We start from the raw sequence: 15337 nt of genomic DNA, 5'->3' as shown, positions 1-15337 counted from the left end.
ATGTGGATGTGGATCTGCCATTTGATCATAATTTGTCATATAGTTTAGTTGCTGGTGTTAATGTGGCATGTAAAAGGAAAACACATGATGTTCAACTATATGTCTTAATAATAGTTGTTGGACTAATGCTCCTTTAGCAGCCATAGCACAGCTAGATCGTTAATAATTAGCAACTGTTGTCAAAAGACAATCAAAAATACATAAAAAGAGCCATACTGTTGCACTGGGTGACATATTCCTTCATTACAGTGAACATTAAACAGTGTGAACAAGGAACTGCAACCCTGAGCCTGCACAGTGACATCTGCACAACATGAAAGTATAGACACTAACTGCATTAGCTGTTCATTGTAATAAAGGAATATGTCTGCCTGTGCAACTGTGTGGCTCTTTAGTGTGTTCTTAATGGTATTTGTATGATAATGGAGTACTATAGCAAAGATGTATAAGGTATCAGGCTGAGACGCCATATACACTAACTTATAATAGCATATATTCATTGATTTGTTTGTTTTTGACAACTTTAACCTTTATAGGCTGAGGTTGTTTGCTTTATAGGCAAATTGTTGATTTGCTTCTCTTGGCAACCAATTAGCAGCACTACTATGGTTTCAACTGACTCTTCTCTGTTGAACAAGAACATGTATTTATTTATCCAGCTGTTGTGTGTTGTACATTTGTCAACAGAAGTGTTTGCTGTAACACAAACATCCACATGCTAATATATTGGATGGCTATGCACTGGACTGGATCTCAGATCTTTTGCACTGAATACTGGGTAATATTAGAAATGCTGAGAACAGAGTGAACATAACTTCAAGCAGAAACTTGGTATTTTCTCAGCCAATATTGGCCGATTTTGAAAGGTTTTGCGTTCATCAATCCAGGTGACATTCAAGATAAACAAACAGCCACAATGATGATGTGAAAATCTACCTTTAAATAAATGTATTTTTAAAATGTCATGGACTGTTATTCACTTTTGGAACATGATATAACACAGGAACAAGAAGAGGCATCTAAAGCCCAAGACAACTAATAGGGGGCTAAGATTAGTACTGGAGATCTTCACAGGTCCACTTGGCTCCTAGTAACCAAGTATATTCAGTCTTATCTGGCTGAGTAAGATCTAATTGTACTGTGGTGGGTCTCAGGTCTGTGTGTCAATACCTGAGTGGATCTGCTACCAGCTTTGATCATCATTACTGGAAACAAATGTGTTTTTTGGGTGACTTTACATTGATTCTTAAGGCAGGGGTATGCTCGAAACATACTAGTTCGTATGATGTGTCGTCCGACCACATCGGAAGGAAAAAGTGTTTATAGCTGTTCTGCACGGCCACACTCGAAGGCGGACCGAAGAGCTGGCTGGCGCACTCAGTACAGTACAAACGGAAAGTGACAGAAGTAGTCCTATAAAGAATTAATAAAGAGTACTGAGAGAGACGTTTAAACCCTGCTTACTTTCTCTCCTGGACAATCGCTGCGTGACGTGGGCATGAACGTCCGATTGTCAGTTTTAGAAAGTTATAGAAAACGTAGGACACAGCACCCACAAAGGAAAGGTGTTGGGGTAGGGAGGTTTCAGATGCTGTTTGACCATCGAAAGAGCACTTCAGTTGGAGCATACTGACCCTATACTACTACTGGTTACATGGCTGCTCGTTATTTCATGCTGTTTCATGCTACTGCCAGTGTTGGTGTTGTCTGTCTGTTTGTTTGGATCTGTTCGAGTCGACCACATTTTGGACTGGGTCTAATAATTCTCGGATCTATTTTAGACTGGTTCTAACTGTCCTCAGATCTATTACGGATTGGGCTTTATTCTTTGAAAATTAATTTATGCATGTCAGTAGGTTTTTTATTGGATCAGGTCCAAAATTCTGGACCAATGAAGCCCTTTGGTCAGGACACATGAGGTACTGGGTATTTAAACGGATAAAAGCCATGGGTGAAATTCTCAATAGTTCTATAACTAACATTTATTTTAATTTTTTTAATATTAATCGAGTAATCTTTTGGGCCATAAAATGTCAGAAAATAGCACAAACTTCCCATCGCATTTTCCTAAAGCCCAATGTGACGTCTTCAAATGTTTAGTTTTGTCAGACAATATGTCCAAAACCCAGAGATATTCAGTGTATTATCTCATCAGAAAAAGAAGAGCAGCAGCTCTTTACAACTGAGAAGCTTGAGCTGTCAAATGTTTGGCATTTTTGCTTGGAACATGACTCCATCAAATAATCTATTAATCGACTAATTGTTTCACCTCTAATTCCCGTCGAAATTTACTGCATTATTCTGGCTTGTTATACTTGAATCAGATGACCAAACAGATGCTTATGCAAACGTCTTCAGTGTTCAGTGCAATCAGTGATGATACAAACATAAGAAACACTGAATAAACTGATCATCCTATGGATAAATCTTGTGTAGTAGTAAAAAGCCAATGATCTCTTACTGAGAGTGGAAATGAGATATTTGCATTTGTCTGTCTGAAGAAACAATGAGAAAGTGTGTTTGAGAGAGATCAGATCAAACAGGGCTCGCTGTGCTGAACACATTTGTGCTCCAGTCAGTTCAGCTCTCCATATCAAAAGATGATCAAGAGGATCACGTATAACGATGTTTGTTATATCTGACCAAGGCTTCAGCAGATAGATTTGTAGTTACTATGTATTTCATCACATCTATCACACTCATTTGACTTCAAATGACTCAAAGTAAGAGAGGCGGACTAAATTAGGATGCTATCGGCTGCTACAATCATAACTTAGATCTTGCTGCTTTGTATGACAGTGAATAAATTCAGGTGTTATTCTGATTTCACCTCTGTTCTCTCTCAGCATTTCAAGTGATTCTCGCTGTGGGAAAACATGAGAGGGAGAGGAGAGGAATCGCCATTGGACCATCCAAATTGGTATGTGCATGCATGAGTGTCGATGTATGTATGTTTAAAATAAAATGCAACTGGCAATTCTTCCTGGTTGTTACAGGGTGTTAGAGTTAATGTACAGGCTCGTTTATGAAGACACCTCGGTGACTTCCCATTCACCTACTTGCCATTCAACAACAACAACAGGCATGTTTGTCAGTAACACCCCCCCCCCCTCCAATTTCTGTCACATTCAGGGCCGGGCATGTCAGGCTTGGTCTATATTGTGTGTTTAATGTGAGAGTGTGAATGTTGAACGCATGGAGATGGAGTCAGCTGTCGGCAAGCTGAAGCACTATTTCATGTCAAAGTGAGCCCCTGACTTTTCCTCTAGCACCACCATGAGATTGATATTTTTGATTTTTAGTGAAATATGCTGACAATTACTGGGTGGATTGCCATGAAATTTTCTTTTTATCTAGCACCATTAGCAGGTCAAAGGTATAATTTTTCCAGTACTTTAGTTTATGATCAAATACCTGCAAAAGTAGTGACATTCCCAACCGCCTCATGCTAAACTAATATGGTGAACATGGGAAACATAATAGCTGCTAAACATCAGCACTGTCATTGTGAGTATGTCAGCATGTTGACATTAGCATTTAGCTCAAAAGACCACTGTGCCTTAGTACATTGAGTACACACAAACAAGGACTGACACACACTTGAGTTTTAGAGTTCATTCTTGACCTTGTAGAATCTCACCACAAGGTCCATTTAGTAGCTGTCTTGCAGTTTTCATTTCATATCACATGATCTCCATCAGCCCATGAGTTTCGCAGTTGTCATGGAAATGTTCAAATTTCAATATTTTCTGAGCCTTGTCATCCATATGTATGCTCTCCTTTTTAATCAACCTCTCAATATTCTGCTTCTCGACACTTTTAGTTCATACATTTTCCTACTTTAAATTTAGTAGTTCAGAGATTGTCTTTAAACCTAGATTAGGCACGTCTTATACGTAAAAGTATACATCACATCATGCCAAGTATAATGTTATATGTTTGCACAAAATGTTATTATTCTAATTTTGCTGTTGAGTGCGCATTTACTTTGTGCTGCCATAGAGACAAGTCACAATTTACAACAAGACTGAAAATGAAAGAAAACATCCTCTAAACAGCAGCAAATGAGCACTGCATCCAGAGACAGCTTGTGTCACTTACTGCAGCTGAAGTTCACCAACACCAGCATGAATTAAAGATACATTATTTCTGGATACTGCTTAAATATAAAACAGTTACCTCTTGCTGCCATTTGTCCTCACCAATGTAAAAAACTGCAGGGTGCACTAAAAGAAGAACAGCTTTAATTTTCCAAGAAGCAAAAGCAATAGTTTGTCACACACAAGTACACAGGAGAACATCACACTGACCAAACACCAGAAAGGGAAGTGGCGCAAGTAGAAAAGATAAAAGGATCAAGGACTTCCCACTTCCACTTTGCACTTGGTTTAACCTGTTGTTGAACAAACATCCTTCTGCTCCTTTCAGGCGCTTCTCAGAGTGCTTTGATTTAATAACAGCAGACACAAAGATCGCAGACGCACGGCAGGATTTTAGCACAGCACTCAAATGCTTGTCGGGCTTTACTCGCCTGTTTGCCACATAAAATGGGAGCTAAGATGTGAGACGATGGATGGCACGTTGATGGAAAACAAAAAACAGAAAGAGACATATAGCTCAGACTTGTGATGAGAGTGAACAAAAGGGAGACATTAAAAAACTTGATGTAACACGCCTCTCTCATTTTCAGAGAGGAGATAAACAGAGTTCAATAACACTAATTATTTGCATATGATGATGCTGTTAACAATAGACACAGTGAGTGAGCACAATGTAACAGGAAACTCAGGTTTTCAAGTTTAGTTTCTGTACATGAGCGCCGATTAGATCTAAAACAAAACTCTGTGATGTGTATGATAAAATAAGAAGTTAGTCTCTGATATAAGAAGAAATAGAACTTGAATGTCATCACAGTTTCACAGGCTGTGATGTGTCTGAAGGATTTTTCTCCATACTGCAAACATTTTGTAGCTCTGCTGCTGAAGGGAAACATGTGGTGGGTGCTGAGTGTATAAACAGACTACTTTGATCAAGACTGCTTGATGAATCTGATATCGGAGAGGCCCGATGAAACTTCAGATGACTTTTCAAAAAAGGTCAATATGTAGTAGGAGTTGAACTAATTATTCAAAACCAAAAAATTTAAGATTTGAAAGTCTGCGTGCGAAGTTCACAGATGCAAAACATATTTTTGACATAACAAAAACAGTTTGTGCATGTGCTGGGAGCAATTTTTCATCAATTTTAAGTTAATATTCTAAGCATTTCTAAAATTAGCAATCACAAAAACAAGAAGCTTGTGTTTGGGATTGAAGCTCAGAGAGGGCAACGTGTTTTCACAGAGATGCCGCAGGCATCTGTGGAAGCAAAGGTTACACTTTCCCATCTCAGATGGCATCCATATAATAAAAAGACTGAAGGAAAAAGCACAATTTGTGGGCAAACAAGAGCCTAATTGAGAGTCCTAATGACTTAGATTAATTTCCTCATACCCTTCATGTAATTATTTACGGTCTACTTGAGAAAATATCTTCTAGATAGCCACCGTATGGATGGAAATAACCAACAGACACAACCAATCCATATAGTATTATTTCCATCACTTTGGTCAGCAACACAGTGAGTAGAAAGCTGGGTATCCAGGCAACAGGCCATCTGTTTTCTCCCACCACTCAAACTTATATCCATCTTGTTCATTTTTCACAGCATGAAATATGTTGCTTTTTTAATGTCCATCAGGTTAAAAATGAGGAGGACTAGGCCGTGCAGCTCCATGCTCCTTAGTAGTGTGCTAACAGAACCCCAGAAACCAACTGCTGGCCCCTGGATGATGGACAATGAGAAAAGGCACGGGAGAAGGAGAAGGTGTGGGGGTTGGATGGAAAAAGGGTAATTGGCGGGAGGAGATGAAGAGTTCCTGTGCAGTGTGTACCCATGATGTCTGCACAGCGTAGGGACCTGGCTTAGTTGAGGAGACACTGCGCTCCCTGCTGAGGCTGACTCAGCTCATCGGGGCTAATTAAACCACACAGGGATAAACAAGGGCACTGGAAACTGGAGCCTGCTGCTAGACAAAGTTCCGCATGCTGTCAGGGTGGTGGCTGGAGTACAGCCTGTTCAAACAGAAATAAAACCAAGAGGGACTTGCTGTCCATAGAAGAACATGAAAAGGATTGATAGGATGCTGACTTTTTGATGATGGATTTTCTTAAAGTTGAGCCTAGAGTAAATAATGTCCATCTGCTGGGCTGCTGGTAGCTTGGCTAGCTGCTCTGGGAACTCCCCTGTCTGCCCTTCCACTGGTTCAGACGTGAGCCGGCCATTCAATGAGCTTCACTGTGGAACCACTCAGGCAGCAAGCCTCTCTAAAACACTCAATCTGAACCACTAACAAGATCTCTAACACGCATATCAGTATGGAGGATAATGCAAAGCTGTGCTACTTTATAATAAAGATTATTAAAGAGGCTCCAGTGCTCTGTGAATATGCATTGTGATCACTGACAAGTCCATGTTCTCTAAGGAAAAATATCATCACAGCCAGTCAGAACTGGATGTGCAGCAACTTACAATGTATTGAGTACTTTGTTTAGAGTCTTAGAGTTTTCAGAGTGAAAACAACAGAATAAGCTTGAATCCACTGTCATCAATGTAACACGAAATGATTCAACTGGACTTAAAAAGATGCAAAAAAAAATCAGTCTTTTAGTGATTGTGTGGGCAAATCCCTGAGTATTAGGCTCGGTACAATGCAATACTTGCAATACACTACCAGTAGGAACAGTAATAAAAAAAGAACACTCTAGCATTTTGAAATAACAACTGCTAACCATAGCAATAACAATAAGATTAGCTGTAGCTGTTTAAGGGCCATTAGATATATAAAAAACAAAGCTGATAAAGCGCATCTCACACATCTTAAATCACATTTCTGGAGCTTTACTTGATTTAAAATTTCTGGGTGTGAAACCGTCCCTGGAGGGATTTCATCAGGAGGACGCTGAATCATTTCTGTGTTAATTATTGCTAAATTAAATAGAGTGAATGAAAAAATACTTACTGACCCAAAGGCTCAGTGTGGGACACAATTGGTTTTAAATACTTTATTTGATTTTCATAGTCTCAAATTCACTTTGCACCAGACATTTCCTTTTTTTATATTTCGTTTGGATATATTTCCAAGACATGCCCATATACTAAACACAGGAGGAAGACAAAATGAAAGACAGAAACTAGAAAGAAGGCAGACGTGTGAAAGACCATTGTAGTATATACAGTGTTGAATCCTGTGTAAAAATGTCTTTTATGGGACATTACATGATAAGCGAGAGCTTGAGGCTCATTTATAACAACACAGTGTTTGTGGGAATGACAAAAGTAGGCTGAGTGGAGTACAAACATTATGCTAGCCTGGAGGTAAGCAGACAGGAAGGACTGACTCATATGTGGATAACTCTTAATTACCGGATCTGTATGGTTCTACTCAACATAACGGATTCAATCCACCAATGTCAAGTGCAGACGTAAAAGTCACTCACTGGTATTCTTAACTTCGTGAGCAGAAATTTTCAAAAAGCTTTAATCACTTTTGCAGCTTTCCCTGGCCTTGTTTCTAGCCTGGCACTGAAATATAGAATAGCGCACAATCATGAACTACTTTCGATAGAGAAACAAGGGAACATCTGTTTTTATTGTTAGTCACCTGACAACAGTGATCTCATAACTTAAACCACATGTTGAAAATATGTCCTCATGAGTTCCATCTGGCAGAATAAGATGAAAAAAAGGAAGAGAAGAGAAGGAGACTTTTTTTTCAGAGTGGCTTCTTCTTGAGTAAAGGAGAAATGTTTGGAAGAGGGTGGTGCGATTTGGGATGGAAAGGGACATGTGAGGTTTAATGTTTAATCTCTGATCTTCAAAGTAAGCAGGACAGGTGAGCAGTTGGTCATGCCTACCTGTGTCCCCCCACACCGGCAGGTACTCGTCCTGCTGGATGTCCAGCATGATCTCCAGGCCGTTTCCCGTCCCTCCCTTCATGGTGGTGCGGAGCGTCTTCCCCTCCTCTGCGGCGTTGAACATGTAGCACTTCCCATACCTGGTGAACACCTGAGAGGACACACAGAGAGCGAGGACTGATAAGTGATGACTCATTAACCCTGATACACAGACACACACGCTGCAAAGATAACATTGCAGTAGGTTAACTTGCTAATTGTACATCGATGGAGCCAATTTACTACCATGCAAGAAACATTTTAGAGCTACAATATGGGGGCAGGCAGTTTTTACTCTATTTGCACTCCTTTTATACACAAGCTTATGGTATTGTTATGTCTTAACTAGGCATGCCATATACAAGTAAGGCTACTTAAAAATGACATAGTTTTGCATGGGAATGGTACTATGCATGTTGTAGGAATGGGAGAAACGTTTTTTTTTTTGCATGTATGTCTACATGTTCCAAAATATCCCAAATGTCTGTATATGAATGGATAGAAGAGTGTCAGTGTTACAAGGTTACAACTTAGTGATGTCAAAACAGTGTAAAACCAAAAAATAGCTATTTTTCATGCATGTTCTCTTCCTGTTTTTGTTTTTCTTATTTCCTTTTGGGATTGATAGGATTTGAGTTTTTGCTACAACGAGATACAAGATAGATTTATTGATCATTTTACAACACAGATTTGTATAATGAGACAATGTATAATGTTTTGTAGTTCCCTTTATGCAACTCAAAAAATTATATATATATATATAAGTCAGTGAATAAATAAGAAGTCATAGAAATAATAAGTCATAGCAATTAAAACGACATCACATCACGTCATCAACACATTTGCTGATGTATGATGTCAGTGATGATGTATATTCCTCAATCCTCAAGGTTGATGTGGTTCTCCTGAGTGGCGACATCTCTGAACATGTGCCAGACTGTACCCTCAAAACAGTCCTGCAGAGCTTCATCTGTCCACACTTTTTATCAGCTGTGTGTAAGTAGGCAGGAGAAGCAGGGAAATATGGTCTGATTGACCAACAGCCCCCATCATGCTTTGGGTGATGTAAACCTAAAGTGTAATGTTGCCATGCACTGTAACCATGGATGTACAGATATCAGTCAGATGGATTACCTTTGATAATGAAAAAAATGTCGGAATTTGATGATTAAGAAGCAAGATCTAAAGTTACAAGTAGCACCTTTTTTACAAAATTTCTAAGCAAATTTATGGACAGTCACCCACAGTGGACTATGACGTCTGTGTGCTCCGGTTTGACTGAGATAAGACTCTGAAAAGATGGGCTGCGACTTTTGACCCGAGTTGCATCAGTTGAGTTCAAGTTACTAATTTATGTGTGATTACGTGATCACATTGGCAGTGATGTTTTTTCCCCCTTTTATTTCAGAATAATGATCGATGTCTTGCTTGACAATAACACCTGTAGCCATTAGGGCTACAGGTGTTATTGTGAAGTGTGTCTCTGTGAAAGACAGGTCTGGCAATAAATGGTGGCTGCCAGACACGCACTCTCCTGTATTCTTACACTATCAACCTGTCTCCCTGCGGGAGCCTTCAGCTTTTGGATTGTGCACAGCTCTTACTAGATTAAGCAAAGCAACTGTAGAGCCTGCAGAAATGTGCCACAGGTAAAAAAAACAAAGTCAATTTCCCATGTTAGCACTTACAAGCAGCTTGCCATTACTGGCCAGTACTTCAATAGGGCTTAAGCAAATATTACAGAAACTCTCCATTCCTTCTATGTTTTGTGTATGTGTGTGTGTGTGTGTTAACAATACAATGACACACTCTCATTAGAGGTACTATATGTGGAGAACGATTTCTTCCTCCACTTCCTCTGTCTCTCTGTACCACCACCAACTCACCAAGAGCCACCAAATGGCTTTGAGGCATTTATGAATAATAGATTGAGTTAAAATTGCAGAGTGCAGCAAGTATGTGTGTGTGTGTGTGTGTGTGTGTAACACAAGCAAACATGTAAATGAGACTGTAGTTGTGAAGTCTCTACTCATGAATAGTAATCACCATAACAACCACCAACTCCAATCCTGCAATGACTGATTGAAAGGAAGTGACGGAAACAGTTTTTGCTATAACCAAAATTAAAATTTAAACATCAATATGACGTTCTCATAAGATTATAGATTCCAATCTATGACATATGTCCTGACTGCATGATCACTGCCTCACAGAGGAAATATAAACTTTTATTTACAATGGTTGTGAAGCAGTGTCTAACTTGATCTTTACACCCCATTAACACCTGGTATTAACATGCAATCTGTATCAGGATATTTTATCTGAATGAGGAAAAATGCATGTTGATACAAATGTAAATTATGCACAATGCATTGCCATCGGAATACTATGGGATTGGCTAGACCTGGCTCACACTGTGATTAGATGACAGCCTGGTGTAAAAGGTGTAAATCTAAAAACTTGGACCAAATTCTAAAGAAAGAACTGCGCCAACAAGTTGGCAGGTCCCCTAACTCCGCCCCATCCTGCTATCTCAGGCTGTCCAACAAAAAGTTGATGATGAGCCCTTATTCTGCAAAGGAAAAATAAGTTGAGCCCATTCAGCAGCATTGTAAGTTTCTCCAAGCTTCTTACCGTATAAGACTGAAAAGTATCTTGTAGTAGTCTTTCGCCATCTCCGTCTATCATGTGCCCCTTGCCTTGCAAGTCACAGCAACCCCTCGAGAGTTTCCCACATCACTTCAACGTTTGTTACAAAGTCAGCCAGCTCCACCCGCCTGGCATATTAAGATCCGATCAGAGAGACCGGGCAGAATCGAGACAACAAGAAGGCTTATTAATATCAGCTGTAATGCAAAGCAGGTGATCATGTCATTATCCACAGAATGCCTCATGTCAGCCAGCGTCTGTTATTCAAGGTAATTAATTACATGCAAATTCAATGGATATTGAGCTATATCCAGCTATATCCTCAAATGTCCAACTCTACAATCGTACAACCGTCCTGAGCTCTCGAGTTGTAACCATGGGGATTTTTCCAATCACTACCTTCCATCCCACAGGATTTTAACACAGCACAGCTGTTTGTCTTCTATGTAGAGGGAGAGAGAAATGTTGATTGTGATAATTATAATTATCTGTTATTAAAGATCAAGAGACACTCCAGTCGACAAAAACGGAATTTGTGCGCCTTACTAAAAAATGCCAGTCTTATTTTTTGTCTGCACTCCATCGTGGTCTATCAAGGCTACTGTTAGAGGAGATTATTATTAATCTCTGCGTCTTTTGCACTTAATGTTCTCCCTTGATTGTTCAGGAATGGTTAAAAATTCTGAGCCAAGAAAGAAACACTTTGTCTTAAATTTTGAAGGACTGAGCCAGACCTGATGTTAACCACTAATGTTTTATATTGCTGAAAAGACAACAAAATGGAAGGCAAAGTGCACCGCCAATAGCTGTTTTTTCAGTGCTTTTAAGATTTCTCATTTCATGCTCCTCCTCCTTTATTGACACTGACCTTCTCATGGATGGTTTACTAACATGACTGATCTACTAGCTAATGCCATACTGCCACAGAGGTGGTGTGGATCGGATGAATATGAAGTACCGCATTATAGGTACATTCACCTATGCTAAACAGAGGTGCTCCTGACAGATTTGTATCTGCACAAAATAAATGACATACTAGGAGTGCCGGAGTGTAGAGAAGAGGAGAGCAGATAAATATTCATGGCACTATCACTCCTCGTTTACAGGTATAAGATGTGGCTGGAGTTTGTTTGTTTTTTATCCTGCACTCACACAGATGTCTCTGCACAGAGAAGAGAGACACCACAGAGGTCCTGTATGGTGGTGATCCAACATCCAACACTCATCTCATGTCATGTCTGCTGAGGCCTGGCAATCTAACCACAGCTTTACTGCACAGAACCCAGTTTCATTAGCAGAAACAGTATGTTGACATGGATCACATAACCTTGACTTCTCAAATGAACTTAATTTACGCAGCTGTCCAAACCCTCCAGAAACTGAAGTGTTCCATTTAACCCTCACTGGCTAATTGGTTGAAGACTGTAGCATTAAACATAATTACCCAACAGTCATTTGCTCTTCCATTATATATATCTGTGTGTGTGTGATGACAGCACAGATTGGACAGAATATATATATAGAAATTGGCTCCCAAGTGTCTACTCTCAACATCTCTCTCGCCTCTGGCTTTCTTGTATTTGGAAGAATTTCTTTCAGGGGGACACTGCTCGCCCTTCTTTCACTCCTTTTGTCAAGACTGATGATGTTTGACAGACAGGACCAGGGCTGGGTCAACATCCCATTAGACCTCGGCCAGACACAAAGGCTCCTCTTCAGCCACTGGATGGATGACAAAGACACTAACAAAACCTTGACATTGGGGTTCTGTTATTTTGCAAATCCTCACTCCTGTCCCTCTCTGTCTTCCCTTCTTTCTCACTTTCCTCCTGATCTGCCGCCTCAGGTAGAGCTGTCAGATGGGAGAAGATAATGAGTTCTCAAACCTGTCCAGAAATGTAAAATAGCACAGGAAACACTGCTCTGCTGGAAAAACATGTAATGTTCAAAAAGACTTATCAATTCTCATTTAACAAGTAAATTGCACCAGTGAAAAGGCGAATAGATAATATTGACTCTCACTGTCTGTGTTAGGAAGTTTGTCCCAGTTGTCATCTCTGTCAATGAAGGACAAAGTTGCCTTAATTAAGTTGTAATAAACAATACCATGATAACCTGTGCAATGCCAGTGAGCCAATACAGATTTCCAGCTGTTATTTGATTATTTGGTGTCCACATAACCTGCTCTAATACAAGGTGCAGTTTCTTCTTTTGTTAAAGTTTCACCAATCAATATTTTTATGTAAACAACTGCTCAAATTACCATGTGTAATCAAAGGTGTAATGGCAAACCCACTAAAGAATTATCACCCAACTCTACAGTCCCTCTCAGCTACTGAGCATTTTAGCGTCTTTCAGGTCATTGTTTTGGTTTTATTGCCCATAACCTTACCGCTCTCATCAACCTGGTTTCCTGCAGCAGCAGGCAAGTGTTTTCTAAGAGAAGAACCCACTGTACGTTTCCTGCCCAAAAGAAAGACAAACTTAACAAGTAGTTGGTGAACACAGTGGAGCATTTAGCAGCTAAAGAGCCAGAAATTTCCCTCAGAAGCTGGTGGAGACCAACATGAGTTAAAAGGAGAGTGAATATTGGACTTGCATTTGTCAGATGGGAAGAAATACGACTCCAAATGATTGCTAATGTTGCTCTGTGTCTGCTGGATGTGTAAAAAGGCAACTGCTTCCTTGAATGTTAGCATAAATCTACAATGGGATAATTTAATAATGTAAATGGCCAAAACAGAAACAAAAAAATTGTATGCTGCTTTAATTTTTCATGTCTTTCATGACAAAAAATAAAAAGTTTCAATTCATCTTAGGACTACTTTGTGCTGCTCCTGTCTGTTCTTGTTGTTTTGGAACATTTTTAATTGAGTCAGTGTACTGTATAAAATGTCAGAGAAGTCAAACTCAGTTGCTGCCAATATCACATTAGTTTCCCCCTTTCCAAGCCAGAGGTCTGAGAGCCGACCTGCAAGCAAGAGCACGCGCAGCTCTGCTGCCAATTAAAATACCTTTTGACCAACAAAACACGTCTCATTAGTTTTCACAGCTGCAAGTGTGAATGTCTGGAAGCGCAGAGCTGCAAACATGGCATGACTTTGCCTGTACGCCGTGTAGTGCCTCCCACAGAGAATTAGTCAAAAATGATATGGCCATTAGTGTATATTCCTGTCATGATGAAAGGTCAGTTGTTAGCTCCAACCACCCAAAAATCAGGGTAATGCAAAGAACTGGAAATACATATATGTGTACTCATGAAGTCCAATAGTTTTAATCTCTGTATCTATAAATATCTGACCATGTCTGAAGTAGTCACTAAGCTCGTCATGATGGACTCTCAGACCCCCACCATTCTGAATTCATCTTGCTTTCTTGCATACAATCCAATTTTGTTATCACTGCTTTGCAAATGGCTTGCTGATGTGATGCCAAAAAACTAGCAGCTTATCGCTCCAGAAAGGGGAGGCTATCTTTTTTTTATTTTGTGCTCCCATTCCTACTGGCCCCCTTATTTATCTCTTTCTGTCCATGTAGCATCCAAGCCATCAAATACCCTGAAGCGCACCACCATATTTATAAATCCCACTTTTAATGGTACTGACGCAGCAAAGCTGTATCTACCACAAAAAAGAGGTTTGCCATATCTGCCACATTGGCCCCTGTTCAAACATCTTTTTCATTATTTGCACTGATTCAGTGATGCAGGCCAGCCATTTTCTGTTAAAAATCAACAAACAGAAAGACCAGATGATGAGTATGTTGCATTTGTAATATTACAGCCTGTTTGAGTTTGGACATAGCTTCCTGAAGAGCTTCATCAGGTACTGCATGCTGACTTAGCTATTCATTTCTGTCAGTTGTGTGTTTCATGCACCATTACAAAACACAACATTTCTTTCCGCAAAACTAGAGGAAAAGGCGCTGAGATCTGTATTCATTACTTGCTGGATGACATTCCACTGTCATATAGTGAAAAGCACTGAAGAGTAAATTGAAATGTTAAACATAACAGTCAGCCAACCAGTTTTATCATTTCTCATGAAGTGCCTTCAAGTTTCAAGGTTACATCACTTTCGCACAAGCTGTCTACTTGTGATCTGGTGTTATTGTTTGACAAATCAATATCCATTATGGGAGAATCTAGCAGGCCTTTTATGATAAAACCAAAGCAGAAAGGGAGCTGGAGGGAAAGGGAAGAGAAAGGCATTTTATCCTCAAGGCTTACTGAGAGAAGAAGAGAGGAGTAAAGTTTCTGAAAAAGGTCTTTGAGTTGCAAGGTGTGCACTTTCTCCACTGCCAAGGAGTGGTTGTACTGCTATGGGGATAAATAATGCAGAGGGCTGCTGCGTTAGCGACAGGGTTGGCACTGAGTATTAGAAAGGAGGGGTTTAAGCACACACACACACACACACACACACACATATATACAGCTGTCTCACTCACCATTATAACTTTATGCACGCCACTCCACTACCTGCACGCCAAGCTAGTTTCTCATGCAACTTAAACACCCTAACATCCTGAACATATTTCATGTCACATTAAACATATTACGCCATTTATGTGATGTGTTGGGAGTTTTATGAAATGTATTTATCATTGAAACCTAATGTATGTTTACCATGCCAGTCAACAATAGTATATTTTACAAGACAGCAAATGCTGTGATAGCACACAAAGAACTGCAGTCA

General features: G+C 39.8%; 1 protein-coding gene across 4 annotated transcripts in view; it reads right to left on the bottom strand.

The window, feature by feature from the left end:
- The window catches only part of asic2 (acid-sensing (proton-gated) ion channel 2), a 374018-nt gene that overhangs the window by 18122 nt on the left and 340559 nt on the right, over positions 1 to 15337 (bottom strand). For all 4 annotated transcript variants that reach the window (XM_044181399.1, XM_044181400.1, XM_044181401.1 and 1 more), the window contains one exon: positions 7956 to 8106. In XM_044181399.1, coding sequence (XP_044037334.1) covers positions 7956 to 8106 — 151 coding nt within the window. The remainder of the gene's footprint in view (positions 1 to 7955; positions 8107 to 15337) is intronic.

The sequence above is a fragment of the Siniperca chuatsi genome, linkage group LG21 (genome assembly GCF_020085105.1).
Source record: "Siniperca chuatsi isolate FFG_IHB_CAS linkage group LG21, ASM2008510v1, whole genome shotgun sequence".
Classification (NCBI taxonomy): Eukaryota; Metazoa; Chordata; class Actinopteri; order Centrarchiformes; family Sinipercidae; genus Siniperca; species Siniperca chuatsi.
The sequence above is the reverse complement of the archived record's forward strand: the minus strand, read 5'-3'. Positions and strand labels throughout refer to the sequence as shown.